This window comes from Pisolithus orientalis (assembly GCF_024613125.1).
Source record: "Pisolithus orientalis strain OTSU chromosome Unknown F5J12scaffold_24, whole genome shotgun sequence".
NCBI lineage: Eukaryota > Fungi > Basidiomycota > Agaricomycetes > Boletales > Pisolithaceae > Pisolithus > Pisolithus orientalis.
Window position 1 is genome coordinate 494,255 of NW_026260805.1, and position 27,434 is coordinate 521,688.

At 50.2% G+C, this 27,434-nt stretch overlaps 11 protein-coding genes across 11 annotated transcripts; 6 read left to right on the forward strand and 5 right to left on the reverse strand.

Annotated features, from left to right (window-relative positions):
• Positions 1-169: 169 nt before the first annotated feature.
• On the reverse strand, positions 170-4,539 carry F5J12DRAFT_844805 (PHD-zinc-finger like domain-containing protein). The gene is made up of 18 exons (XM_051746289.1): positions 4,319-4,539; positions 4,212-4,262; positions 4,109-4,160; positions 3,941-4,058; positions 3,750-3,882; positions 3,625-3,701; positions 3,404-3,571; positions 3,171-3,344; positions 2,774-3,112; positions 2,556-2,725; positions 2,364-2,508; positions 1,591-2,314; positions 964-1,536; positions 899-913; positions 705-849; positions 604-650; positions 465-552; positions 170-417 (listed from the first exon to the last, which is right to left on the reverse strand). The coding sequence occupies exons 1-18, from the start codon at positions 4,440-4,442 to the stop codon at positions 240-242; spliced, it is 3,321 nt and encodes a 1,106-aa protein (XP_051598159.1). The 5' UTR covers positions 4,443-4,539; the 3' UTR covers positions 170-239.
• A 51-nt stretch (positions 4,540-4,590) lies between these two features.
• On the forward strand, positions 4,591-5,086 carry F5J12DRAFT_844807 (uncharacterized protein). Its single transcript, XM_051746290.1, has one exon. The coding sequence runs from the start codon at positions 4,617-4,619 to the stop codon at positions 4,986-4,988; it is 372 nt and encodes a 123-aa protein (XP_051598160.1). The 5' UTR covers positions 4,591-4,616; the 3' UTR covers positions 4,989-5,086.
• Positions 5,087-5,628: 542 nt separating this feature from the next.
• On the forward strand, positions 5,629-7,108 carry F5J12DRAFT_249837 (WLM-domain-containing protein). Its single transcript, XM_051738584.1, has 3 exons — positions 5,629-6,137; positions 6,192-6,542; positions 6,598-7,108. Exons 1-3 carry the CDS (start codon positions 5,811-5,813, stop codon positions 6,880-6,882), a joined length of 963 nt encoding a protein of 320 aa, XP_051598161.1. The 5' UTR covers positions 5,629-5,810; the 3' UTR covers positions 6,883-7,108.
• On the reverse strand, positions 6,812-7,663 carry F5J12DRAFT_249848 (uncharacterized protein). Its single transcript, XM_051738585.1, has 4 exons — positions 7,447-7,663; positions 7,334-7,393; positions 7,159-7,281; positions 6,812-7,108 (listed from the first exon to the last, which is right to left on the reverse strand). Exons 1-4 carry the CDS (start codon positions 7,555-7,557, stop codon positions 7,073-7,075), a joined length of 330 nt encoding a protein of 109 aa, XP_051598162.1. The 5' UTR covers positions 7,558-7,663; the 3' UTR covers positions 6,812-7,072.
• Positions 7,664-9,749: 2,086 nt separating this feature from the next.
• On the reverse strand, positions 9,750-11,726 carry F5J12DRAFT_950317 (uncharacterized protein; the record flags this gene model as incomplete). The annotated part of the gene is made up of 7 exons (XM_051749794.1): positions 9,750-10,127; positions 10,183-10,346; positions 10,443-10,646; positions 10,702-11,149; positions 11,202-11,324; positions 11,402-11,549; positions 11,605-11,726. The coding sequence occupies 7 exons, from the start codon at positions 11,724-11,726 to the stop codon at positions 10,014-10,016; spliced, it is 1,323 nt and encodes a 440-aa protein (XP_051598163.1). The 3' UTR covers positions 9,750-10,013.
• Positions 11,727-12,270: 544 nt separating this feature from the next.
• Positions 12,271-15,543, forward strand: F5J12DRAFT_844823 (glycosyltransferase family 66 protein). Its single transcript, XM_051746291.1, is given in 13 exon segments — positions 12,271-12,569; positions 12,623-12,640; positions 12,693-12,729; positions 12,788-12,987; positions 13,039-13,268; positions 13,324-13,509; positions 13,565-13,772; positions 13,831-14,234; positions 14,254-14,428; positions 14,451-14,605; positions 14,662-15,033; positions 15,086-15,114; positions 15,169-15,543. The coding sequence occupies 13 exon segments, from the start codon at positions 12,412-12,414 to the stop codon at positions 15,295-15,297; spliced, it is 2,301 nt and encodes a 766-aa protein (XP_051598164.1). The 5' UTR covers positions 12,271-12,411; the 3' UTR covers positions 15,298-15,543.
• A 582-nt stretch (positions 15,544-16,125) lies between these two features.
• F5J12DRAFT_844829 (integral membrane protein DUF6) lies at positions 16,126-17,675 on the forward strand. The gene is made up of 10 exons (XM_051746292.1): positions 16,126-16,144; positions 16,201-16,232; positions 16,290-16,367; positions 16,428-16,579; positions 16,636-16,759; positions 16,815-16,852; positions 16,910-17,000; positions 17,051-17,144; positions 17,195-17,365; positions 17,430-17,675. The coding sequence occupies exons 1-10, from the start codon at positions 16,142-16,144 to the stop codon at positions 17,532-17,534; spliced, it is 888 nt and encodes a 295-aa protein (XP_051598165.1). The 5' UTR covers positions 16,126-16,141; the 3' UTR covers positions 17,535-17,675.
• Positions 17,676-17,715: 40 nt separating this feature from the next.
• Positions 17,716-18,981, forward strand: F5J12DRAFT_844833 (thioredoxin-like protein). The gene is made up of 9 exons (XM_051746293.1): positions 17,716-17,981; positions 18,035-18,073; positions 18,134-18,205; positions 18,234-18,251; positions 18,302-18,397; positions 18,432-18,479; positions 18,544-18,690; positions 18,713-18,739; positions 18,814-18,981. Exons 1-9 carry the CDS (start codon positions 17,853-17,855, stop codon positions 18,919-18,921), a joined length of 684 nt encoding a protein of 227 aa, XP_051598166.1. The 5' UTR covers positions 17,716-17,852; the 3' UTR covers positions 18,922-18,981.
• F5J12DRAFT_844844 (MATE efflux family protein) lies at positions 18,982-21,191 on the reverse strand. The gene is made up of 11 exons (XM_051746294.1): positions 21,022-21,191; positions 20,841-20,960; positions 20,744-20,788; positions 20,494-20,721; positions 20,143-20,434; positions 20,001-20,089; positions 19,927-19,953; positions 19,738-19,877; positions 19,607-19,687; positions 19,513-19,561; positions 18,982-19,458 (listed from the first exon to the last, which is right to left on the reverse strand). The coding sequence occupies exons 1-11, from the start codon at positions 21,161-21,163 to the stop codon at positions 19,142-19,144; spliced, it is 1,530 nt and encodes a 509-aa protein (XP_051598167.1). The 5' UTR covers positions 21,164-21,191; the 3' UTR covers positions 18,982-19,141.
• Positions 21,192-21,356: 165 nt separating this feature from the next.
• Positions 21,357-23,616, forward strand: F5J12DRAFT_844864 (agmatinase). Its single transcript, XM_051746295.1, has 11 exons — positions 21,357-21,617; positions 21,672-21,931; positions 21,984-22,099; positions 22,155-22,318; positions 22,380-22,511; positions 22,573-22,756; positions 22,835-22,934; positions 22,991-23,058; positions 23,111-23,165; positions 23,220-23,350; positions 23,406-23,616. Exons 1-11 carry the CDS (start codon positions 21,559-21,561, stop codon positions 23,463-23,465), a joined length of 1,329 nt encoding a protein of 442 aa, XP_051598168.1. The 5' UTR covers positions 21,357-21,558; the 3' UTR covers positions 23,466-23,616.
• Positions 23,617-23,770: 154 nt separating this feature from the next.
• F5J12DRAFT_250122 (amino acid/polyamine transporter I) lies at positions 23,771-26,470 on the reverse strand. Its single transcript, XM_051738586.1, has 12 exons — positions 26,433-26,470; positions 25,870-26,374; positions 25,731-25,815; positions 25,588-25,681; positions 25,405-25,536; positions 25,181-25,350; positions 25,018-25,128; positions 24,901-24,954; positions 24,596-24,843; positions 24,337-24,542; positions 24,068-24,270; positions 23,771-24,005 (listed from the first exon to the last, which is right to left on the reverse strand). The coding sequence occupies exons 2-12, from the start codon at positions 26,005-26,007 to the stop codon at positions 23,797-23,799; spliced, it is 1,650 nt and encodes a 549-aa protein (XP_051598169.1). The 5' UTR covers positions 26,008-26,374; positions 26,433-26,470; the 3' UTR covers positions 23,771-23,796.
• Between the last annotated feature and the right edge of the window lie 964 nt (positions 26,471-27,434).

The following is a 27,434-nucleotide window of genomic DNA, read 5'->3' on the forward strand; positions in this document are numbered from 1 at the left end:
GAAATTCAATGTCAGTTTTGGCGAGCAGTTTTGGAGCTGGTTTCATTTTCGTGGCATCCTTAACCAGTGGCTGGCTTTCGAAACACGCAGTATGTCACTGCGAACGCGCCTACACAAGCAAGGGCCGGAGGACGTCAGTCCTCGAGGTCAAGTGCAGATCATCTGGGTTCAACGAATCACTTCCTCAGTTCTGGCACAAAAGAGTAGATAGATGAAATACAATATATCATACATAAATATTACAAGGTTCCCTCGACATTCATGGGTTCAGGTTGAGGTGATTGAATAATGGGTTCTCCACTATCCTCTGGGACAGCAGGCCCAGGGACGGGATTGTCCGTCGCTATTGGTTCCGTTTCTCCACCTTCCGCTTCTGCACCCATGTCTGTTTCTGTCTCCATTTCCGCTATTGCTCGTCTGGGAGACAAAATGAGAGAAATAATGAGAAAACAGAGAGCGCGTACTGGTATGCGTCCCGACAGTCCTTCCTGATGCTACTTGTCTTCCAACGTTGACGACGTGACTGTGGCGCCAACAGTTCTGAGTCCAGTTCTTAGCCCGAGAATCAGTCATACAATGCCCATGGAGTTGAAGTAATCTTACCTTGGTTTTCGCCCAAGAGTAACAATTTGCTGAGTTCAGCCCATTGCCTACAAAAACACCAGTGATCACAATCGCGTAACACGGGACAATGCATGGATTACCATTGAGATGATTTGTCAAAGAATTGAACGAGGTGCAGTGGACCGCTCTCAGTTCGGCGCATTGTATCTCGCTGCTTCTTCACGACTTTGGGTATTCGTTCGTCATCAGGCTCGTACACTACTGCCGGCCACCATGGATAAGTGCCTAAGAAGAGAATCAGCGAAGCCCTGATGAATAGGGAATTAACACGCACTAGCTTTCGCCCAAACTACATCAACACAATCAGTACGGGTACCGTATCACCTGCTAACAACGTACCAAGAGTTCCACCCTCCAGCATCTTACCATCCTCAAGAATGATGGTGCCCGGTTCACGGCGGGTGGGTACCGTGGGTGGAATTACAGCCTGTACAGGCTGAGGCAACTGTGTGGGACCCGATTGCTGCTCAGCGCTTTTTGTGTCACCGTCACCTCCATCCTCACTTTCCAGTTCACTTAGAGACGATAGATCCGAGTCTTCATGGCTGGGCTCTGAAGCGTTGAGCGCTTGCTGTGCCGCAAGAATAGCCGCGGCCTTTTCCGCTTTCCTCCGCTGTGCCTTTTCTCTGCGAGTCGCCGGAGTATCCAATTCCTCGATAACAATCCTCCCGCGTTCAGTGATAACCTTCGTATGCGGTTCAACTCGTATCGATGCAATGCGAGCTTCTAGTTCTTCTTGGGTCATTTCTGCTTCCTGGACTGTCGCTTCTATGACTGAAGGTCCCGTCTCAGTCATTTGTTCGGTAGATAATGCCGAAGGACCAGCGATTGGTTCGGAGGGTGCGATGTCCTGGACGACATGATGCTCTGACGTAGTCCAGCTGAGCGTTGAAACGTGCGATGTTCCGCGATCTGGAACACGAGAACGTGAAGAATGTACGTCGTGCACAACGCTATGGAACTCACCTATCCGCGCACGCTTTTTCGGTGGTGGTTGCGAAGACCTGTCCAGCATTTGCCGCCCACCTCGCTTCTGGCCACTCGGGAGAATCCACCCAGCGTCAAACATCTTGAAGGAACCCTGATTATCCACATCTTCGACTACTTGTGGAACGACTAACGGGATCTGTGCAGCGGTAGGTACACGCCGCCCTTTCACGGGTTTCTGTACCGTTGCATCATGGGTTTCTGCGTCAACAACACTGCCCGCCGCCTCTGCCTCAAAAGCTGCTAGCACAGCATGGGCGCGGCGGGTGCGCGGCGCGCGGAAACCAGGTGATATGTCCAAAGCATTTGGTTCTCTGACTTTGGGTACTCTGGCCGCCGCTTTCTTTGGTGCCTTCGGCTTTGGTGGTGGTGGCGGCGGGGGCGGTTTGAGCTGGCCGAGCTCAAAGTTGAACAGGGAAGAGAGGGGATCAGTTTTTAGGATGAATCGATAGTCGTTCTGAATTGCTTCCGAAGACCCTAGGAGTTCAAGCAGTTCCAATGGGGACTCAAGATCACCCATGGGCACATCGAGCGTCTGAGGATCAGGAACAGTGGTGTCAACCACGGAGTCCCGATGAAGGGTTGAAGAAAGATCAGCTAAGATGGGCTGAATACCAGTTTGCATGCGCTGAGCGGTCTTGTAGAAGGGTGTACCAGGCTTGTTATACAAGGTAGCATTTGACAAGACTAACTCGACATCGTTCTGTGAGGGACTGTCAACTCTGCGATTACTTCGTTAGGGGATTCCCGACCTTAAATGCACCCAAATCCCAGTACTCGTGGTGATCTAATTTCGCGTCAATGATATCCCAACTCATAGGATTCTTTACGACGTCATAATAATCAGGGACCTCTATCTTTGACACGGGGTGCTTAAACAGACCATTGCGATCGAGCCTACACGAAAGTGAGGAGTAATAGAATGACAAAACCAACGAACTCACGCAAGGATTTTCTCAAACGCTAGGCGCATCGGCGCCTCGTGCGGGAACAGAATGACCTCCAGTACCCTGTGGATCGATTCTAATTGCGCAAGCTTACGACTCTCCCGCTTGCGACTCAGCAGAGTAAGCTCGCGAAGCGTTTCAAGGTCCTTTCGGACTCGTCTCAAGTGCTGAATAGATGTTAGCTAGTCAAGGCTGATAACGTCATACCAGCGTACCTCGAGTTTCAAAGCCTTTTCCTCTTCTGTCTGCACTTTCCCAACATTGGAAGCAGTCCAAGGCTCGAGATGGAGCCGCTTTAGAAGTGGGGCTCCCCGCCTTGCCTCTCGTTTCAAGCTCCAGTACTTACATACCATGCATACGAACTCAGACTTCTTTCGGATAATGATTTTGGTAATGTAGTTTAGAATGCGATCAACGATGATTTGTGGGACCAAAGGTGGTCCGGTCTTGTACGTCTTTGCGTACGCTCTCGCAGACTTTGAGAGCTTGGAGTTTGGACTTGACATGACGCCATCCGCGGCCAAAGCTTTCAGTCTAGCCTCTACCTGCTCTTTCTGCAGCATCGGCATATGCTTAGCGGGTGGATAACATACACACAAAGGAATCTCTTACAGAGAGGTGTTTCTCGCAGTAACATGTCAGCGTGACAGGTTCAGAACCTTGCATGCTTTTCATTGGCATGAGTAATTTTTCTTTTCTCGCACAGGTAGCATGAAATGCGAGAAAGCATGACGATTTTGTACACTGAATGCACGCTCCCTCGCGAATGCCACATATTGAACATTTCTGGATGGGTAAGTAAGCGGTATGTTCACTGCGTTAGAGAGAAGGAATGAGGAACTTACTAACTTCCATCTCTGTTTGGGAATCCTTTCGGAACCGGATATCGGTTCCATGAAGACTTCGTTGGCAACACGAGTCTCTGGAATCCAAATGGCACAGAGAAGATGAGCCCAGTCCCCAAGAACCGTTTGCTTGAATGCGCCTCCCTCGTTTGGACAGAATATACAGGACTGTGCGAAATCCGGTGATGAAACAGGTCATGAGGACTCCGGGAGAATCTTACGACAGGATTTTCGGGCGACACCGTACATTTGCGGCAGAGCCACTGACCCTCCGGAATGTATGGAACACCATAACAATCTGGGTGATGTTACATGATAACCAAGAACCTTGGACGTGTGGACGTACCTTGGTGTACAGCCAAGTTACAACCATCACAGAAAACAATTGCATTGCTATTCTCTCCTTCCGGATCGTCACAGACAGCGCAGGTTGAGTCCTCGGAGGGCATAGCGTAGTCTGGTTTTGGGATATTCTTGGTCTGCAGGAGGTATTCGCATGTTGTTCGGCACGAGACGCGAGACACGAATGAGACTTGCCAAATCAAAGTATTCCTTCTCTAGACGATCCATGATGATCTCAAAAGTCTCGTATGTGACCAAGTTCAGTTGGTCCTTCTTGCGTTCGACGTTGACTGCGTCAAGCCACTCCTGGTCTGTTGAAGGCGTCGGACACAGTGCAGCTCGCGAACGAAACCAGACTTTCCTTGTTCGTCCATATCATATTCCACCTGGGTGGCCAAGTCTCTCTCCAAGGGCTCTACTGTATGTTGAGGTCCGCTGGAGGCAGGCGTCGATGGGGTTGACTCACCTATATAGCGAATGTAATGATCTGGTTTCTGAAACTCCGAGAAGTCGTTGTCTGGTGCATGGTTAGATGCACGTCATACGAAGAAGGTCGATAACAGGAGGACGTACAGCCATATGACCTCGCTTGCAGATCATGGACTCCGGCCGGTTGTGTGGAGTCGTCATTCTGGACGATTTCGAAGGAGACTTTGGGTAACTTGGCTTGCTCTGGCAGTTTCACGCCCCGTGCCATGAATGCGGGACGCCGAAAACAGCGTTGCAAGCAGTGTAAACAGGGGGTGCGAGTCGTTCCTAGTACTCAGTAATAGCTGGAGGCAACGGGGGAATATCGACAAATATGGCAACAGGTTTAGGCTCCGGGTCCAATCGATCTCATTCTAGTTCTGGATTGGCAGCGTCGGCCAACATGTACGCCCCGGCGCGACACAATATTATTGTGTCGCTCAGAGAGGCTGTCGTACATCCCCTTACGTCGATGCCAGCCCAATCTCGCAGAACGCTAGTGCTGCATAGGCAATACCGGACGCTGTTCACTTCCTCAACGGGCGTCAAGTCACGCTATCGGCCTCCTCATCTATATAATCGTGCAGCCTCGTATTCGTCTATTCCCAAGCCCATCGTCTGGGGGTTGGGGGTGTCCGTCGCATGTATTGTCGTGGGAGCCGCTGGGATCAGCTACGCAAATTATAAAATCAAAGGTCACCTGGACCTCTATTTCGATGACTTCGGGTTTGCTTATGCTGTGCAGAGCTTCGCAGGAAGACCACCAAACAGATAGAGGACTTGTTTAATTCTGCCTCAGACGGACTCAAATCAGCCCAAGCCAGTCTTTCCGAGGTCCGTCTTCCTGAGGTCCGTCTTCCCGAGGTCCGTCTTCCCGAAGTCCGTCTTCCCGAGGTCCGTCTTCCCGAAGTCCGTCTGCCCGAGGTCCGTCTGCCCGAAGTCCGTCTGCCCGAAGTCCGTCTGCCCGAGGTCCGTCTGCCCGAGGTCCGTCTGCCCGAATTCCGTCTGCCTGAAGTCCGTCTACCCGAAGTCCGCCTGCCCGAGGTCCGCCTGCCCGAAGTCCGTCTGCCCAAGGTCCATCTTCCCGAGGTCAAGTTACCACATGTTGATACACCGCAATTCCTCAAGAACCTCTTTGCCCCTGCTAGCAGTGGTGGGGCGGATAATATCGATGGCTCTTCAAGTAAAGAAGATGGAAATCAGAAGCGCTCTCCTGAACATGGTGATAAGTAGATCTCCTTGGTGTTGTGTCACTGAGCTATAACATCCTTTCCTTTCCATCTCTGCTACTTGCTATATAGGTACAACGTCACATTCCCCACTTCTTTGCTTTCATGATCTGTCTTTTCGCTTTGCCTTGATGTGACTCACCTAGACACTTGTTTGGGCATGCTCTATCTTCTACTTTGTTTGATCACTTGTAGTACCTCTGGCGAACTATTTATGCTCCTGCAGTCTTCTGATTGGTTCTAGTTGGTTGTTTAGACTGTTGGACATTTGCACTTCTGCACACAAGCTCTGTATATTCTTGGAGTAAATTGCTATCGATGTGACTGGTCTGTCTACTAGCGCCTCCACCCCATTACTCGTCCCCTCGATGTCGGATACCTCGTTCGAGGTCGCATTTCGCGGCAATACTCACAGAGTCTCGCTTCCCTTAGATGCACCTGTCTCATCGCTGCATGCTAGGCTGGAGGAGCTGACGCAAGTTCCGCCGTCAGCCCAGAAACTACTTTTCAGAGGCAAGAAGATCGGTGCGAGCCAAGAAGGCGTGACCCTGGCCGAAGCTGGTTTGAGGGATGGCATCAAAATTCAAATGTTGGGCTCGACCGCTCATGAGCTAGAGGCTCTCCATGAAACCGAAACCGAGTATCACACGAAGGAACGCATCCTGCGAGGGAGAGGGCTTAAACCCCGAGTCAAGGCAAGACTTATGATCTCGACGATTTTTTTCGTTGTGTTGACGTGCACTCGGTAGTTGCGTTCCACTGGTTCTTCAAGCACGTCCGCTACGCAGTATAGGTTTCACAAGCTCGAACCCTTGGGACATCTTCCTGACCCACCAGCTGCACTCGCGCGTCTGTCCAAGTTGGCCAGCGACCCTGCATTACAACACATCATGCAGAAACACAAGTTTTCTGTCGGTCTGCTTACGGAACTTGCGCCTCACGAGAGCCCGGGCCTCTTAGGGTTGAACGTTGGCGCAGGACAAGCCATCAGATTACGCATACGAACAGATGAATACGATGGATTTCGTCCGTACCTGGAAGTCCGCCGTGTGCTTTGCCATGAACTTGCTCATAATGTCTGGGGCGAACACGATAACAACGTCAGTTAATGCTCTCCCATAGATTCGAATACCATTGCTCACTCATGATACGCAGTTCAAGGAGTTAAATTCCAAACTTAATAGAGAAGTTGCCGAGTTTGAAGCAGCTCAGGCTCATGGAACACATTATTTAGTAGACGTCAGGGGTACCTATGAACCCTCTTCCAATGAAGAGGGCGAAGCCCTTGTGCATGTCCTTGGGGGGAGTAGCACGCCTCTGACTGATTCGATTGAAGATAGACGACGGCGTGCACTCGATGCTGCAACTTCCAGATTAAAGAAACAGGAGGAAGAGCTGGAACAAAGCTGTGGGACAACTAAACCTCCGAGCACCACGTAGCTCTGAAGATTTACTGGTTTTTATCATAGTGCACCAGTCACACAGTTATATCGGTCCTTGGTGTAGCATTAGAATGGAGCTGTGTATGTAACTGCCCCTAGGGCTGCAGTATGTACCATAGTACCGCGGGAAGAAGGGTACATATTTACATTAGTGCCCTTTCCCCACCTGTATTAACAGTGATCCAACTTCAGGTTGACTTCCGAGTGACAAGGAGCGCAAGGTCCTTTCAGGCGTGTCAATATATGAAGAAGGGGTCAAAAAAATGGGACTAACGATGACTTGACTAGTAAAACTGATACGTTGGAACCTTGTAACTTTGCCCTCATCGGGTCCTTCGTTACCTAGATGGAGGGCTCGCATCAGGGCCTCCACTTCGTCCGTTGACTGCCCTGGATCCTGTGCAAAGAAATTATATGGAAAAAAAGGTTGTGGGAACATATCTACATACTCCTTTCCCTGGCCCAGGGTTTTCATCCACGTCTTGTTCAACGTCGGATTCATCGAGAACCTGTATGAATGTACATCGTAAGCCCAAGAATCATGGATGAGGGTGTTACTGACCTTGAGTGGTTCCCTACGTCCAGGCCCGGTTCTAGGGTAGGGGTGGAAACGTAGCATGTGCGAATGCCTGTAACTGGGCAGCCGGCTGGGGTCGAACAGTGCGGAACTCATGAGTAGGGCGAGTAAGGAGAGGAAGGGGGGAGTCTACTTTCAGCCCACTGCCTTCCGTAGGTCACCACGTAGCTTATATGCATTTGCAGACTGGCGCATGGCAACAGATCCAAATTCAGCGCAACTTCATGTTGTGTGCAATCGAGGAACATGAGCGTAGACCAAAGAGGGGAAAGCAAACTTCTGATTGGATAGGTTCCTTGAACGGGAAACTGGATCTCGGGGTGGATACCTGACGGTGTAACTTTGCATGCTTCCCGCTCCGAGCTTTACCAAAAGAAGTCAGTGGGTTGTCCGCGTATATTGCCATGCTCCTTTGCATGGCCCTCGCTTGTGCAATCCTCGGGTTGTTCGATGTCATGATGGACGAATCAGAAAGCCAAGAAGATAGGATGAGACGGAGAACAAATAACCCGCACACGATCAAGGAATTTCGCGAGAAAATCCACCGGACCCCTAGTTACTAACCGCAAAGACTTGGCTCCGTCACTCGTAAAGCGCAACTACCGGAGGATCTGACACATACGTCGCCAGTGTCACCAGTGTGCAGCCAAGGAAGAGAACCTACTATTAATACGACATCAAACCTTCCGCGAGGAGTTTACATGGGCGCAACATATGTTGATCGACTGACATTGTAATTACATTCGGCGCTCGCTTGTGGGGCCCACTCATTTGCAGCTCGGAGTCGGTTATTTGTAGAACCAAAGTGAAAGAGGGGAACGGCGTACTTTTAAATGTCAGGTTCGGCGTCAGGGTTGGTTGAAAGTCAAGTCGAAAGATAAATGGAGTACTCGTGCAAGACATAATTGTAGGGTCATAATCACGGACTGGAGCACAGAGGGTTAGTGCCTTCCGATCCCAGGGTCGGGCACCCGCCTCGCTGAGGTATACTACCAGTTGGGAGGAGATGACACCACACAATCAATACGCAGTGAAGGTACTTTGGGTGCTCCATGTCATCCAAAATCCCTTCATCGCGTAGTAATAAAACACGGCAGATTTTCCACTGAGAAAACCCTGCTTAGAGCTCGTGGTGTCGGTTCAAACCTTGGCGATGCTGCAATTTCAATGCCCGACCTTGAAAATGGTGACCGACTGTCGGGGGAACCGATGGTCAGAGAATAAATGCTGCTAACCCAAAAGCCTTCGATCCGGCGCCACGACACTCGGCAACTGGAATGAGAAACTCAAATTTCAAGTCCCCTGGGTGCGACCCTTCGAATCAACGAACAATGACGATTCAGTTTAACTTTCTTACCGTCAAATAGATTACCCGTGGCCTCGATGACAGGGCGGATTATCGGGTTACGACAGATTTGAAGCAACTCATCGTCGGATAATAACGTCAAGTGCTGTCAGACCCCCCCACTAGAGAGGACTCGAGTATGATCGGGCCCAACTCTAGTTCCGTTCGCTGCGCACGATCCGAGGAACCCGCCTCGACGGGCATTTCCCTGCCAAGTTCGATGAAATGCTTCAGGCAGCACAGTCACACTCCTGTGTTACGCTTCGGCGATCTCCGTCCGTTTTCTACGTTACCTTCCACGCGACGTGACGTCCGCGTACCACAAACAGGCCCAGAGGATGCCGCAGAGGCAGATGAGAGGAGTTCCTATGTGTTGAAGAGTTGAGATTGGTTTGGAACTGTTCAGGTCCTCGACATACATGCGTAGGCAGTGACGGGCATGGCAAGGTTGGTTTCGCATGGAACTGATTCGGACTTAGCCGGTGCAGGCGTACTACTCTCGAGTCGTTCCTACTGTGACCACCATTAATGTTAACCTGGCCGAGGGCGACCACGAATAACGTCATTTATGGTTACCCTTGGCCAGTTTAACGGGCTGTGGTCATTTCCCCTGGGGAACCTCCTGTGCTCTGGGTTCGAACGCGACCGACCTGAGCCGCCAAAGATTTTGAGATCAACACCACGATTATCCGTCTTGTCTACTTTCTCCACTTCCTGTCAGCACTGGAGGAAACCGACCTATTCAGGGTGGTTCCAATAGGCCCCCGGAGTGGCAGATGGCACCACCGAACCACGGATGCCTACCGTCCGCTGGCAGAAGTTAAATGTATCTTTACTGCCAACGCACCACGCTGACATTATTCATGATGGTGCAAACCTGGTACAGACGTTAAACCTTTGATGGCAAGGTTTGGAACCACTATCTCAGCGTGCCATATTTAATCTTTCTCTTCAGCTCACATATGCACATAGCTTGTTATTAATACTATGGTCATCCGATCATAAACAACCACGTAAGTACGTGTCTCGACTTTACAATGTTCCCGTGGAAAGTTCCCGGGAACGAAAACGTCCCATCCTATGGATCCTGAATTTGAAGGGCCTGACGGATGGAACTTCCACTTATCAAGCGACGACCAGCGTCCAGATGGACTCGTGTCACACTAGAGATGACAATTAATCCAAATGAAGGTAAGTGCAAAGGTAATTATGAGGCCTGGGTGCCACTCTTCTCTACTGGTGGCAGCGTATCCTTCAGCTGTTCACTTTCGCACACTGCTTTTGCAAATGCACGGAAGTCTGGCTTGGAGGCCCTCCCAGGCTGAATGAATGGTCATAAAAATCCTTATCACCTTGAAACCAGACATGCTGCGTACCTTGAGGGCATAGATGACAATATCTTCCTTCGTCTCCTTATCTACTATGATTTGTTCCCTGAGGATGACCCGAAGGATGCTCTCCGCCTCATCAAAGTGACATCGAACCGCTGGGCGCAACGCCACGTTCATCGACACCTGTCCGAGTGGGTCTCGGCGAAAGACTAACGATTTCGCCATCGCGGGCGGGGGTACAAACAGGTCGCAAGAGTGCGAGATTCAACGGGCGCATCAGGGGCTTGCGAGGTGGGGTGACTTACGTAGTCGAGTACGATTATTGGCGGCGTTTTCGGTTTGGCCTTCCTTCTCGTCCCCATCCTTGCTCGCAGACGCGTCTACCTTGCAAGAGAGCAGTTTAACGTGACCATACATCCCACTCGTGAATTCCTTTCGTCCGCGCTTGATAAAGAGTTTGATGCCCTTAAGATCGGAGGTGACTACTTCACCTTCTTCGCCAGTCGTGTCTTGTGGGGGTCATTAGTAAGGATGTGGATATCCCCCATCGACTACAAAACGCACGGGAAGACGGTTGCTTTGCGGGTGCTTGAGTGGACCGCAGCACTGTGAATGATGATTCTCCTGTGACCTCTAAGGAGATATCATTTGGAGAACCTGTGAGCTTCTGCGTAGAATTATCACTTGTAATTTCCGAGTCGCTTTTCTTGCGTCGCCATGCTGGCGTAGTCTTTGCACCCTGGCCCGCAAGCCCAAAAGGGGTGCCGTTAGGGTTGGAGTATGTCGTGAAGGGCGAACTAGAGCTGGCGAATGCAGAAAAAGGGTTGGAAGTCGGGGTTTGGACCTTTGAAGGTTTCGGTGGCGGAGTGGTTGGTGCTTCCGGCTCGGCACTTGGAACGTTCGGGAGAGGACTAGGGTTGCGAGCGTGCGGTACTGGTTCCGACGGCTTTCCCGAATCAATATCTTGCTTTTCAACGTAAGTTCCATCATTTGCTGTACGATCTGGGGATTTCTAGGAGGAAATCTGATGAAAACGATGCTCTACCATGAATTTACGGTCTTACTTCACAGGGAGCTGGCGTGGGTTCAGCGTTGTGACTGGGTGAAGCAATATGTTCCGGTGTTTCCGTCTTCTGTGGGGCGGTTGCTTCTTCATAGGTGGGTGGAGCTACAATCACCTCCCATTCCTAACTCGGGTGAGTCATGATAAGGTTCGAATCGCGATAACTGAGGGGCGGTGTGATTGCAAACGACGGAAACTTACGTCCTCATCTTCGCCCCGCTGTTCCGTAGGTGGAGTCTTGCTCCGTTTCATAGGTCGTTGCTGCTGGTCTGTGCAAGCCTCACCATTATCGGAGTCGTCGAGCTTCCGCTTCAGAGACCTTTCTTCCAGGGGGCCGGCTTCAACGTCGCTGTCGGCCGCTGTACATCATCGTGACAAGGGCGCATTGGCTGTCGTTGACTTACGCTCCAGGCTTCTCTGTCGATGTGGGGGAATGAGTGGCCTTTCGGGTGTAGGCGTATCCGAGCGTTGCCGCTACAGTTGCAATGCCACAGAATGCGAACTGGAATTCTGTTATAGGCAGCATGGTAGTTCAAAGCTATGTTGTTAGGAATGGGTGGAGCGTTTAGTCTGCGGTGGGATCAGGGTTTATGAGGCGCGAGGCACTCGTGCGTGGCGATTATCGTCGCTGCTGTGCGTCGTTCAGGAAGAAGGGGCAAGAGAGCCGAGTTAGTGATTTATGACATTGCAATCAACGCCGTTTTATATGGGCTCCTTAGATTGATACATGACGAGGACACGAGTGCGGTGCCTCGAGGCGTCCGCACGTCAATTACCTACCAGAGCGGATTCCACGTGTTCACCAGCATCGCTTAGATATCCAGAGGCAGCCTAGGGTGGTGCACTGGAGAAGATGCATCGCATGGCCATGCTGGCTATCACCACCCTAGATATCGAATTAGGTCTTCAGAGCGTCTGGTGGCCAGCTAGAACTCCATATCACAGGGTTGTTTTTTTAGTAGCGGTAGCCGAACATCCCGCTGGCAAGGGTATGGGGCCCAGCCCACTGCTGGAGGCTGGCGCAAGGAGACCGCAGTGTATATTCACTTGAGATACCAGCTGCACTGCAGCAATTTGAAGGCTGGCCAGGGGCTGGCCTCACTGCTGTGGGGTGGCAGTGTCATGACATAAGCAACACTGCGGAGAACACGTCGACCAGCCGAATGCTAGCGTCTCTACTACAACGTCGCGTCTGACAGTGAGCAGCGGCCATGCCGACTGCCTACCCGCTCCCTGAAAACATCTCCCCGGCGACAGTCGCGAACACTGCGTCGCTACTTCGCATTATAGCATTGGGTCTCATCTCTGCCGCTGCCATTGCGTCGCGTCTCTTCGCTGTCGTCAATTTCGAGAGTATCATTCACGAGTTGTATGTTTTTCATTCATGTCTATTTATTATCCGAACTCACCTCCCGCCTCCAGTGATCCATGGTTCAATTAGTGAGTGTCGTGTCATTCTTCCACGCAGTTCAAGCTCCCAAACTGGCTCCAGCCGTGCTACCAGGGTTCTTGCATCGAAGGGCTTCTACGTGAGTGTGTTTTGCGTCGAGTCCTTCAACTCCGCTGAGATACTCTCACTCCAAAAAGGAATTCTGGAATTGGTTCGACCCCACAGCATGGTATCCTCTGGGTCGTGTGGTCGGTGGTACCATCTACCCAGGTCTCATGGCAACTAGCGGTGTGATTTACAACATCCTTCACGCCCTCCACCTACCAGTCGACATCCGTAACATATGTGTCCTTCTTGCACCAGGCTTCAGTGCCTTGACAGCATGGGCTACATATATGTACGTATTCCACCTGAGTAAATCATACAATGCGTCTGAGATACGTTTCAGGTTCACCAAGGAATTGAAGGACGATAGTGCTGGTCTTCTGGCCGCTGCTTTCATTGGCATCGTGCCTGGCTATATCTCGCGTTCCGTTGCAGGGTCATACGACAATGAAGCAATCGCCATCTTTCTCCTTATGTTCACTTTCTTCAGCTGGATCAAGGCCCTGAAGCAAGGCAGCGCGTTCTTTGGGACAATTGCCGCTCTGTTCTACTTCTACATGGTTGCTGCATGGGGTTCGTAGCTCATTGCATCTCCTCTTGCATTCATAATATGAGCTATTGTTCTTAGGTGGCTATGTATTTATAACGAACATGATACCTCTCCACGCGCTGGTCCTCTTGCTTATGGGTCGTTTCACCAGCCGCCTCTATGTTGCATACTCGTCATGGTATGCCATCGGAACGCTCGCAAGTATGCAAGTCCCCTTCGTCGGTTTCCAGCCGGTACGGACTAGCGAACATATGGCGGCTCTAGGTAACTGCGGATTGGTGCATGGTAGCATGATATGTCTTACGCTGGTTTCTTCCAGGTGTCTTTGGCCTTCTGCAAATCGTCGCATTCGCGCAGCTGGTCCGCGCTCACGTTTCATCTAAACAGTTCCAAAATCTGCTCTTACTCGCAGTCGTGTCTACAGGAGTCCTCGGGTTCCTAGCTATCGTCGGCCTCACCTACAAAGGTTGGATTGCGCCTTGGACGGGCCGTTTCTACTCCTTGTGGGACACTGGCTATGCCAAGAAGTTCGTGCAGCATCCCCTGGTTCGTTGCTGTCGTTTCTAACCCTCTTACTCAATACAGGTATATCCCTATCATTGCCTCCGTCTCCGAGCACCAGCCTACAGCGTGGCCATCGTTTTTCATGGACCTCCATTTCCTCATATGGGTGTTCCCCGCCGGTGTCGTGATGTGTTTCCGTGCTCTCCGAGACGAGCACGTCTTTGTCATTATATACGCAGTGATGGCGAGTTACTTTGCGGGCGTCATGGTCCGCCTCATGTTAGCGCTCACACCTGTGGTCTGTGTAACCTCTGCCGTGGCTTTATCGTCTCTGCTCGATATCTACCTGGACCCAACCGACCCCACAGTCAACGAAAATGCTGAGCCAATTAACGACACTCCCTCTTCAACGAACGTATCTGTCACTCCGAAGAAGGCAAAAAAGCTCAAGGACAAGGAAGCCCCGGCTACCCCTGGTACTGCTCGTGGCGAACTAGTTGCTAGGTGCTACTTCAGCACCAGGGGGTTCGACCGGTAGTGTCAAGGCAACCAAGGGTATCTTTGGCCTCGATGGACGCATTGCCGTACTCGTGAATACCCTTGGTCTCCTTCTATTCTTTGTGGTTCATTGCACCTGGGTGACTTCGAACGCTTACTCTTCACCTTCCGTTGTCCTTGCGTCTAGCGGACCCTGATGGGAGCCAACATATCATTGACGATTTCAGAGAGGCGTACTACTGGTTGAGACAGAATACTGCGGAAGATGCTGTTGTGATGAGCTGGTGGGACTATGGATACCAGATTGCAGGCATGGCGAATCGCACAACGTTGGTCGACAATAACACGTGGAATAACAGTAGGCTATTCGTATTTTGCCATTCGCTATAAGTTGAACTGACCAACTAATCTCAGCTCACATTGCTACCGTCGGTAAAGCCATGTCCTCGTCCGAGGAGGTTGCCTACCCTATCTTGCGCAAGCACGATGTGAATTACGTTCTCATTATCTTCGGCGGTCTCATCGGCTACTCCGGCGACGACTTGAACAAGTTCCTTTGGATGGTGCGCATCGCACAAGGGGTGTGGCCTGACGAGATCCAAGAACCAAACTACTTCAGCAATGGCGAATACCGCGTCGACGACCGGGCTTCTCCCACGATGAAGGAAAGCTTGATGTACAAGATGACCTACTACCGCTTTGCGCAGCTGTTCGGCGGAGGACAAGCTATTGACCGCGTACGAGGACAGAATATGCCTCTTAATGGACCAACCCTAGACTATCTCGGTCAGTGGACAGGTGACTTCCTTTCGTGGTAATTTCTCACTCGTATGAATAGAGGAAGCATTCACGTCGGAGAATTGGATAGTAAGTATTGGGGTCTATCCGGTTCGGAGTGACGAACTGATCAATATGGAAAAGGTTCGCATTTACGAAGTAAAGAAGGACGACGTCCTTGGTCGTGACCTCAAGGTTGCAAACGCATTCGCAGAGGGCAAAAAACGCAAACGGTCGAAACCGATTGCAAGGCGGAAAGCTATCGCTGCCTGAGCGCCACGAAGAACGAGTGTAAGAAGTCACCGTTGGTGGGATGGCCAAGCCTGCCTCTTCCATTTACCTTATAGATTATTGCTCTGTTTTCCCACCGATGCACGTAGCTATATTCAATACGGTCCTCAGGATTCTGTAGAACTGACCCAGCTAGCTGGAGGCCTTGCAGTTACAGACCTGCACCTTCCTCTTGGCGCTATCAGTAACGGTCTGGTGATCAGACACGCCGAACTGCATTTGCCAGCCAAATGTCCCCCGATGTGACCCATAAGTTTGACACTGAACGGTCCCCATGGTCAGAGAAGATGTTCTGAACAGAGCACTGAATGAGTAATCAAGCCCACGTTCTATTAGCAGTCCCAGTAGGCCCCGCGTACGGCCACGCGGATATGGCCTAGGTATTGGAGTTAAGTCATAACGTGGAGACCACATACAGACAGCCATGAGTACGAGCCCGGGGAACGCATACGCACCCATTGCACAAGGGCCTTCCCAGGAGGATATCAACGTGCAGGGGTCCAGGGTGATGAGCAGCAGGTGGTAGTATTTCTCAAGTTTTTTATCCCCTATATGCGTTTGTCCTCAATACGTCCTAGCATGATGCACTGGAGAGTGTATTGTGGCACCATCCAGGGGAGCGTTGCAGAATGCGTGCGCAATAATCTCGGCCTTCTACTCGTCATGCTCTCGCAGATGTTTATATCCTTCATGAACGTCACCGTCAAAGTATTGAACCAGTTAGAACCACCGGTTCCCGCGCTTGAGGTGAGCAGCACCGATATTTCTCCTCAGCAGTTGCCCTTGTCTAGCCATGTTGACAATTTTCCAGCTTATACTTGTCCGTATGGTATAATGTTTGCCCATGATCCATTAATTCCTGTTGTTGCTAACCTTGGGTGTCAGGTTATTACCTTCATTTGTTGCGAGATATACATGTGCGTCTTCCAGCAGCAATGGCTCATCCTCAGTTGACCGCCAACTGTGTGGCACAGGATTGCCGCAAAAGTACCGGATCCGTTTCTTGGGCCGAAGGACGTTAGGTCACTTTTGATATGTCGGGGCGTTGCTGGGTGCTAAGCTTAGATTCCAAAAAACGTGGACTAGAACTGACGGGTGCGGTGAATTTTTAGGTTTTTCGCGCTTTTTGGCACTTATTACGCACTTCAATATCTCTCGTTGGGAGACGTCACTGCACTGGGATTTACTGGCCCTATATTCACGGGAATAGCAGGCCGTCTGTTCCTAGGGGAAACCTATTCCAAGAGGGAGGCGGTTGCATCATGTCAGTGTTCTCTACGGATGAATTGTCTGTTTCACTTACGGACAGGTGTGGTGCAGTTTTCAGTCTCTTCGGTGTTGTCTTGATCGTGAGACCCCCTTTTTTGTTTGAAAGTACTAGAAATCCAGAGCTCGAAGAACCTGCTGTAAATGCTGGGGCTGGGATTAGGTTGCGTGCCACTGCGTACGAGATAGTCACCTTCGTATCCCCCTGCAGTTTATCTTTCACTTGAATGTAGGGTGTTAATGATGGGTGTACTGATAGCCACATTCGCGAGTGCGTTCATCTTCAGTCATAGATTTTGCGACTAAGTGTAAACTGCACGTAAAACAGAGATCACGATTCGTGCCATCGGAACACGAGCACATGCAATGCACTCGATGACTTATTTCTCCTTGTGGTGTGTTATAGTATCAACAATTGGGTAGGTTCATCCCCTAGTTACTATATAGCATCATAACGTATATTCCACAGATTGTTTCTTTCCGGGGAACCCATCGTTTACCCAACTCAATGGCAGTGGGGCATATTGCTGCTATTGATAGGCGTGTTTGGTTTCACTGCACAGGTACGATACACTCTATCGTAGTTTGATGACACCATCTAACGGAATCACAGATGTGCCTGACAATGGGACTTCAGCGCGAGACCGCTGCTCGTGGAGCGATCGGAGTCTATGTGCAGGTGATCTTCGCTAACGTACTAGAGGTCATTTTTTTCAAAATTTTGCCATCTCTCTTGTCATTATTCGGGACCGGGATTATCGTGGCTTGTGCAATTTACGTTGTGGTGAGTCTGCATCACTTTTCTCTCTGGTATTTAGTGTGTGGTCATTGATGGGAGGTCCTTGTAGCTTTCCAAGCAAAAGCAACAGCGGCCCAAGGTAGCTCTTGAATCAGGAGAGTCCACAACCGAAGAAGGCTTGTTGACGCGTAGAAGTTCGACGTCTGAAGATTAACCCGGAAAGGTGGAGGGAGGAGAGCCCCCCCAGATTTATATACACTATGAGCGTCTACTACGCGCTAAGTGATCCGCCCGGTGGAGTCAGTACTAGTATGTAGTGATTAAATAACCAACGCATTTCTAATATAGTCCTCGCACCTGCTCGACGTAGTAAGACAATCGTAGATGTGGTGGCTGTGCGAAGGACGGTTCACAAAATTGCCACGTCAGACATAACGGATTTCAGCATGGATTCCCCTTCGCTCCAACTTGAACGTTTCCTCGCTCAAGTTGATTCCTGGTAGTATCAACCTTTTATAGTGGACTATAAACAATGCTTCTTCCCTCGTTAATATGTCTACTAATGACGCTGCCGGCGTTGGTATCGGCCGCCATCTTCCCACCAAATACTAAGGTCAAGATGCTGGATACCAAGGGATTCAAAAGGGCCATGAGGAGCAACGTGCGTGTCTCTCGTTTCACGCGTCCTTTCACAGCTTGACATCTGAAGGAAAGCGCACGGCCGTAGTCGCGTTTGTTGCTCCATGGTGCGGGGTAAGCTTATCAGTGCCAGCCGCTCCGGAGCATGAGCCAATGCTGAACCTCGAGGTATAGCATTGCCAGAGGATGGCCCCGGAATATAGCAAGGCTGCGGGAAGCCTCAACCCGCTTGTGCCATTCTACGCGGTAGGATTGCGACGTTGATACCAATAAGGCCTTGTGTGCCCAACAGGTACCCATATCTTTTGAATGGTTCGTTTCTGTCGTTAATTATGTGTACAGGAAGTGCAAGGATTCCCGACTATCAAAGTATTTCCTCGGGGTGGCCAATTGCCTGCGCAAAAATACGAGGCCGGTGAACGGACAGAGAACAATTTTGTTCGTTGGGCAACATCGATCGGTCCCTAACAAGGTGAAGGTTTTTAAAGAAACAAATGACGTGGATGAATGGCTCGGAAAGGTTTGTCACTCTTCACTGGCATGCTGTTCCAAAACGACTGATGTGAAAAAAAAAAAAAACTCAGACAAGTGATCTCCCTCGTGTGATCCTCTTAAACAAAGACAAGAAATTCCCGTTCCTCTGGCAAGTCCTCGCCAACAATTACTACAAGAAGATCGCGTTTGGCCATCGCAGTGATGCGGATGAGGTTTTTGCAGAGTCATTAGGATTTGTGGCAGACTGGGAAATCGAAGGTGGCTGTATATCCCGCGGGATCCCAAGTGCCGATTTTGTACGAAGGCGAGTACCGTTTGAATGGCCTTTTGAGCAACTGATCCTAGTGTATCGTGTGCAGGGGGGAACAAGTTTGAAGTCATTATCCAAGTTCTTTAGGTCGATAGTGGATGGGACGGCCGACTTCTTACAAGAGTCGGTCAGACCTCCTGTCAAAGATGAACTTTAGTTTTCTCGTAATTGGTTAATGACACCAGAATCTCCTGGCATTTCTTATCATTCCCTGGGCTTATCATTTCTTACTCATCCGAGCTGTCGCGTGGAAACAGAACTGTCTTATTGCCGAACGCTTTTTCTACATGGTGAACCTCCCTGCGGCCGACAATCATGGATCTCTTACTACTTGCGAAAAGTACTTTTTCCGGTTAGTCAGTCAGTCTATCTGTGTTTTACTCATGCTGCTCCAACAGTGTCCGCCTCTTCGCTTCCTCGGCGTTCCGGACGACCGATTTTTCCACTTCTTTGTCCCAGTTGGTGCCGAGCCATACAACAATGTATTCAGCGGCACCAACCGTGAACAACCCAATCACCTGGCCTAGAATCATATGAGTCAGGCGTCTCACCGACCCAAAACAGATGGACTTTCCTATCCACAGACCCTTCAAACCTAGGTGCATACGGGTGCTAAATGCCAGCGTGATTCCTACCGGTAAAGCAAGAACATAGTACGCGATGATGTTGAATATCGCTCCCAGGTGTTGGCGGCCTAGTAGTAGTCGTTATTCACTCAACAAACAAGCTGTGAAATTCGAGCGTATACCTTGTCCACGGAGTGTACCTCCGCATGCATTGGCTAAGCCATCGGCGATCTGTTACGGATCAACAGGTGGCATGGTGCAAAGAGGCGAGCTTACCTGGAACGAAGCCAGGAGGGGCATAACCTGACTTACCAGGCGCACGACGTCTTCGTCGTCGCTGAACATGTAGCCGAAATCCTGATGATTTGCTTTAGTCGTTTGTTGCCGGCTAACTGTAGCAGACGTACGTTTCTCGCAGCCAGCATGGCTGTCATTATAGCAGAGCCTACGAGAACGCTGGTTAGTGCGCTCGCGTGAGCCGCGTTTCGTGCGCCGATCGCTGAGCGTGCGCCAAGTAGGTTTCCGACGCGGGTGGACGCGACCACGCCTGCAGCACGTAAGCCATTGAATATAGGTAAAGCATGACCTCCGCCCACCGAAGCTGAATGGTATTGTGGCAATAACTGACGATTTCATGAGTGCCTCTTCTAGCTACGAGACTTGGCCTTACTCTGGTCTGTGGTCATAATGACCGATTGTGCGGCCAACGACAACTCTCCCAACTTGCCGGCTGCGAGGGCCACTATCTCGAACGCAGCCCTGTTTCGAATGATCAATGTGTGGTTTGCTGCTCCGAGACGAGGGGTACACACCACTCAGTCCCAACCATGAGGATACCGGGCAACGCAAGCTTGAGAAAGCCAAAGCAGCTTTTCAAGTTCATAACTGCTTGAAGTTGCAGTCTTCCCCAGGTTGCATTCGCCTTGTGGGTCGGAGATAGGAACGTGACAAGTATCAGCAAGATGAAGCAGAGCCAGTACGTGATAGACAACGCCACAGGACATCCAAGCATCCCGAGGGGAGTGTAATGGACGAAGAAGATGTTTAACACGAGGTTAATTGGAGATACCAGGATCAAGACGATCGTGGAGGCTCGCATGATGCCTACATGTGGGATCCAGGGTCAGTGCCGAGTTTGCGTGAGTTGTTGTTTCATTACACACCTTGACATTGTAGGTATTTCTTGAGAGACTCGAAGGCGATATAGCCAGGGGCTCCAAAGATTAGGATGCGCATGATGGCCTGCACGTCCTTGCAAAGACGTGCTGGTTCCCCGATAGCCAATAGTACCGGCTCGATGAATGCCCACAGAATTGCGACGGGTATAAAGAGCAGCCACAAAAGGATCACACATCGCTGGAAATGGACGGACAGATCGGTAGGGCGGTTACCTCCAGTGAACGACTTGTGAACCAAGGGTATCCAAGGCTGACCCACCACCGAGGGCGACGCACCAACCTGTGTATAATCTGTAGGATCATCCTTCGGCATGAGACAAGTTTGTACTAGCCAGTCACAAAGGCAAGCATCATGGAAAATGCAGCGGCAGACAGTTCCTCAGGTCCCAGGCGTCCGGTAACAAGGATTGATACTGTCTGTGTGGAATTCTGTAAAATGTACGACAAAGTAACTGACATCGTCCGTAGCAGGTATCAGTGGAGAGGAGCACGTGCAAAGAATGCTATCCGCACCAGGGATGGAATCTACAATGAGCGAGCCCACCAACTGGGGTCCAATGCGACGGTACACGCTCGATACCCCAGTACGCTGAGCGTTTGTGTCCTCGCTAGCGCTTTCAGGACTGAGATGCAACAGAGGTGTGTGCTCATCCATCTTATCTGGTAGGGGGGCGAGGTAATTGATTTTCTCTCATGTCAGCAAGGTATGCTTTTATGGCACCAGAAATATACGGGAGTATACGGACTATTCGGATCCGTCAAGGTCGCAAGGAACCGGCGCTTGGGGGGAACGAGGCCTGCATCGTGGTTGATGACCAATATTAAATAATGTCAGCGGGAAGAAGTAATCTTGTGCAGTTGGTTATCTTTGTGAGTGAGCATCTCATTTGCTTTGATGTAATAAACCTTGCTACGATAGCCTAGGATCATCCAGGTACCTGAAGTTGACTACAGCGACTCCAGAAATGTTACAAACTATGGGCTATCGACGTGGGGACCCTCCTAAGGGTCTGACATAAGTACCGTGCGCTGCCAAGTCTCCAGTTCGTCATGTATCAGATGATCATCAATCCCCTTATCTCGTCATCCAAAATGTCCCCTGATGTCAGGTGAGGAGCCCTTCAGCCGACATGTCATCAGCTCTGACTCTTCATTGGGAATAGTTATCGCAATTTGCACGAGCCAGGCTGTCTAAAATTTTCCCAAGGCGAAACGTTTAAAAGCCGGACCGTAATCGCTGCAGTTATCAGTCTAGCACCCCATTCTTCGTTCCTGCCAAAAATGAGGTCCAATCTTGCTGCTCTCGTCACTCTAGTTCTCGCCCTCATTGGTTCTGCCCATGAGCATGATTATGAGGACCAGATGCCCTTCAACTATGTCAAGTACCCTTACCAGGCGGCCTACTACCCAGGTGATAACGAAGGTGAGGGCATCGAATACGTCGCATATTAGATAAAGGCCAATCATATAATTAGTGACCGCGGACTCCGTATTCTCTGGAATCACTACATTTGCCAAGTTACCGTGGGTACAATGCCTGGGGAAGGACAGAGATGCCACGTTCGACATCGCTTTCATCGGTGCACCATTTGTTAGCCTTGTCGCGTTGTTCTCATTTCCGTGCCGCAACTCAAATATTCTATAAGGACACAGGTACTTCGTACAGGCCGGGCGCTCGTTTTGGGCCCGCCGGTATCCGGGCAGGATCCCGCCGCCTGACTTTATATGGAGGGTATAACGTTCCCCTGGAAGTTAATCCGTTCCAGTCGGGTCTGAAAGTTGTTGACTGTGGCGACATCCCTGTCACACCGTACGACAACAAATACGCTTTGAAACAAATCGAAGAGGGTCACAAACAGCTGCTCCTATAGGCGCACTTACACATCACTCGGCAACGATACGCTGACCGGACAACCTCTTACCCCCATCTCCCTAGACGGGAAGAATCACCCAAGGGTTGTGACACTTGGAGGGGATCATACCATCGTCCTACCACTACTTAGGTAACATGCTACTATCAAGTCGGGCTTGCAACTCTCCTGACTCATTCATCTCGTTTTCAAGGTCTATCTACTCTGCCTACGGCCCAATTTCTGTCATCCACTTTGACTCCCATCTCGACACGTGGAAGCCATCCGTCTTTGGCGGCGCTCCATCTGAACAAGCGGCTATCAACCACGGTACTTACTTCTACTGGGCCAGCCAGGAAGGTCTCATCAGGAATGGCAGCTTCAATTGCAAGTATCTCGTTCCTTTTCCAATATCCATTCGTTTTCCTTTCGAATGTCGTCGAATACTTTGATCCTAGTTTGTCCGTTAAACACAGCACGGTGCCATTCGTACGACACTATCCGGGCCAGCTGACTACGCAAATGATGATGATTCTGGGTTCCAAAGGATAGAAGCTCGCGAAATTGACACCATTGGTAAGTCATGCGAATTTGTACGCTGCTGAAGCATCATCGCTGACGAATGCTGCTAGGGACCGGTGGCATTATCAAGAAAATTCGTGAGACCGTTGGCGACCGTCCAGTTTACTTGTCTATAGATGTTCGTATTTATCCGTTTTTCAAAGATGGCCCGAAGCTTGATTTGCTTCTAGATTGATTCCATCGATCCTGCGTTCGCGCCTGCTACTGGGACACCTGAGACTGGTGGTTCGTGGGCTCGCTAGTTCAAGTTCGAGCGGTATTAATAGATCCGCATAACAGGTTGGTCGACACGCGAGCTGCGTACGATCTTGCGTGGGTTGGATGGTCTTTTCATTGTTTCGGCCGACATCGTCGAAGTTGCGCCTGCGTATGACACTAACGCAGAACTTACTACTATGGCCGCGGCAGATGTGAGTAAACCCAGCCCAAGGTCTATTACCTTGTCAGCCTGACAACTCGCATTAGGTCCTCTTCGAAGTTATCAGTGTCATGGCGAAGACACCCCTCGGCAAAGTTGCCAACTGAGATGTTCGGTGGACTGCTGTCTAAATGTTTGATTCGGATCCTATGGTTTTTGAGGATTGTACCACTGTAATATCTAGCTCTGTTTCACCCAACTTCTAGAAGTTGGGTTAGAAGACCTGCCTTTTTATGAAAATTTGCCTTTGTTCGGTGTATCGACGTATGGTAGCGCTCGGATCTGACACCCAGATGTTAATTGGCACCTGAAGCTACGGATGAGCCTCACTTCAACGGATTACACAAGGACCTACGAATGTAAACATCGACATGGAAGTGCAATAACGAAAAGATGGTGACAAAGCTAGCGACACCGCCAAACCCCGATGAGGAATGACTATCGTTCCAGCGTAGACGGCGTTAGCCCGGAATGCCCACAAATGTTGCACAAACAAATTAAGTCTACTCTACGGACCCATTTCCCGTCTACGGATGACGTAGGCTCATCGACGGTCTTAATAGGCCCAGTGAACCAATTACGGGCCGACAAAACCCACGAGAGCGATGCGAAAGCAAACACTCCCATGATAATGACTACTGCATAATCTGCAGTATGCACAGATTAGTAATGCTGACTAGGAAAACTGATGACAAACAGTGGTACGCACTCATATCGAGGGCAGTCGCATTTTGAGCAGGAGGGAAGAAAAGGAGCACAACGATAAATGTAACCCAAGTAACTGCGATAGCGCCAATGGGGAAGTACCATTTACCAAGCGAGAAAACGCCTGGAACGAATTTGTCCCGCCCAGATGTAATGCGTAGAAGGATTGGTGCGGCATACGAGACATAGAGACCAATGACGGATGCTCTGTTTGGGGATAAGACGTAAGCCAACAACGTTCACCGGGATTTATCGAGGAAATAGTAGACTAACCCTGCGAGGGACGTTAACGCTGTTGTCGAGAAGCCCAGAAGACCGCACAGAGCCGAACTCGTAATAACAAACCACACAGCATTAACAGGGGTTTGAGTGCGTGGGTTGATATGTTTCCACCATCGTGAGCCGGGCAAAGCATTGTCTCTAGCAAAAGCAAAGACAACCCGCGATGCGTCAACGCCCTGTGCAGCCCCAGTGACAAACTATGGTCACGCATCAAAATGCAATTAAGCTTATGTGAGGTCTAAGAACTGACCTGAACAACGATGATTAAGCTCCAGATAGCAAGCATGCCTCTCTTCCCTAGCACGTTCAAAAATAATTGCCCCAACGGCAGGGGTAGGTCGGTTGTCAATAAGTCCGCTACTGACACAGTAGCGAACGAGGCAGCGATAAGTAGGAGCCATCCCAGAATCTGTGTACCCGCAACTCCGAGCAAGATAGCAATTGGTGCACTGCGCGCGGCTCCTGCAACTTCTTCGGAAATATGGGCGGCGGAATCGTCTATAAACAATCCTACATCAGTCACGCACTCGGAGAGCAGGACAATGTGAAACCTACATCCAGTCAGGGTCCACATAGGTGCAGTAAATGCCAAGAGGAAAGCCCAGCCATCTAGTATCCGTAAAGTCAGATAGACTATTTCAGCTGCAGGAAAAAGGAGAACAAAAAACTTACTGTTGGTCCAGCCAGTGCTATTCTCAAAAAGGGTGAAGGCATCCTTAGTTGACACTTTGTTGCCTCCCGAGCAAACGAGTAAGGCAATTATCGCAGCGACAGTTGTCCCAACTTGACAAGTTTGTCAGTCCTGCAGTAATCTCTATCCAGTCCCTGGACCTACTGTTTATAACTACATAGAAGAGATTAAGCCTCGCCAGAATGCTGGTTGCGGCAGAGCAGACGAGACCATGGCAAAATAATATAACCAGAAGGATGCCGTATGTAGCGCCTGCACTCAACACGGTAGCTCCATCAGTGCTCACGGTTACCGCTGAGGCGATCATTTGTGCGCTGGATGAGTTTGACGTCAAAATGCAAGGCATGGATCACGGGGCAAGTCCTCACCAAGTAAAGTCGATAGAGCAAACAAGGGTAATCTGGCCAGTGATGTTGGCCCACCCAGTAATCCAGCTTGCTAGGGCAGCCCACTTTGGAGGCGCAAGCTTCGCGGAAAAGTAATATAATCCTGCAGAAGTACTGTATCGCAGTTATTCGCATTCAGTTCGAAACTTGGCCGAACGCGCTCACGGCATGGACGATGCAAGTTCAGCCATAGAGAGAGCTACAGTCATAACGAAGAAACAGGGTATTAGCCATCCCCAGACCATGCCAACATGACCACCTGCACTCTCTGAGCCGGCGAAGTACTGCAGCGATGACAGGGAACGCACCTGAGACCAGGGGAAACGAAAACGTCGAAGTTACTGAGGCGACTACCCCCATGATTGAAAATGCGAAGGCTATGGTCTCGAGCAACTGTGCATTTTAACCATTAGCAGTGCTCCTTGATCAGAAACGAATGTTGCTCACCGAAAACTCTCGTTTAAATTCGGCTCTGTAGCCAAGCTCTGCCAGAAGGGCGTCGTCGGCATTTAGAGCTGGATAGTGATCGGTGTGAACATTGTCGACTTTGGAAGGGACTCTGTCGAATTTCTCGCTTTCGGACATCTAGGCTTGCAGAGCGCGCGCTCGAAGTGGACAGGAAGGAATAATCAGATGAGGGTCAGGACGCTGGCACTTCCTATCAACCCAGTAATATGGGGTAGTGAAAGATAAGACCCTGAACGCTTCTGGCTGTGTGGCAATGTTGGCAGGCCTTATCGCTCGCGTTGACATTCGTGGGCGTCCGGACTTGAGACAGGCCTGCGCAACTCGCTAGACTTCCAACGGATAACACACGAGGTATCGCGTGCTTAGCCGCGGAGAAAGTGGGAGCAGACGATGAGTAACATGTCCACTTCCATTTTGCCGAAGTTCGTGCGCCTGGATCTTGCTGACTGGCTATCACAAAACGTGTGAAGAGGTTCATCGTCAACTACAAGGTCCGTTCAAGAGTTAACGAAAAAAATCAGGGGAAAGGAACCAGGCCGTACTTCCATACCTGAATCATGACCAAAGAGCTAAATATAAGCAGCAGCCCTGGCGCAGCGAGTCAACTGCTAGTGCAACTTGAGTAATAGTCTGTATACGGTGGCGGTACCCTGCCAAGCCATTATCCACTAACTTGATGACTGCCAAGCAGTAACCCGGCAGTGATGCATGGATGACCAAGGCCCAGTATGTGCACGACTTTCAGTAAAGTTGGCCGTCCGTCGATAGGGAAAAAAGAACGCATGCAAACTTGGTTCTCTGACGGAAATTCCTATACCCTCCTTCGAAGGCTGCCAAATTGAGACAATCAATGTTGGTTACATATTCCAAATGAAGATATGATGAGCTAATCACGACCCCACTGATCTGAGAAACAGCTTACTGGGTAACACGTTTGTCAAGCAGCGGGGGCCTTTTCCTTACCTCAATCGTATGCTGTTCGATGTTCGAATTACATGGCAGCAATACGTGATGCTGGTCACGAAGTGCCAGATAGGCTCTCCACATGATCAATGCTAATCAATACTGGCGTTGGAGATTCGTACAGTGGTCTCCACTGTTCTCTCATGAGGTATAGTTGTTAGATCATTAAGGCGGCCGTTAACGACTTCTGCGCATAAGAACCGCACTGCTATGACAGCGGAACAATAGAAGGACATTCTAGACCACATGTATAAGTTGTTCTCTGACTTTAAATTTACCAAGCCGCTGCGAGGAAGTGTTGTGTCCTGGTGGAAGACAAGTAAAGAAGGAACCGGTCTTCATTTTGACCTGCCTGTTCCAACATGGCTCATGAGATGGTGCTTCTATCGGGTTATGGTTATGTTAGCTGACTATGTCATTGCAAAGTTTACAGGCATGCTACCTAGGCGATGCTTGGTCCAAGACAGATTACAAGACTACAGTGCATACATAGAAGACACCACTCTAAAAGGGTAAGCAGACAGGCTTCGCAAAAGTACCTGCAAATTGGTATGTAGAGGGGGCATGTGCCCATCCGTGTC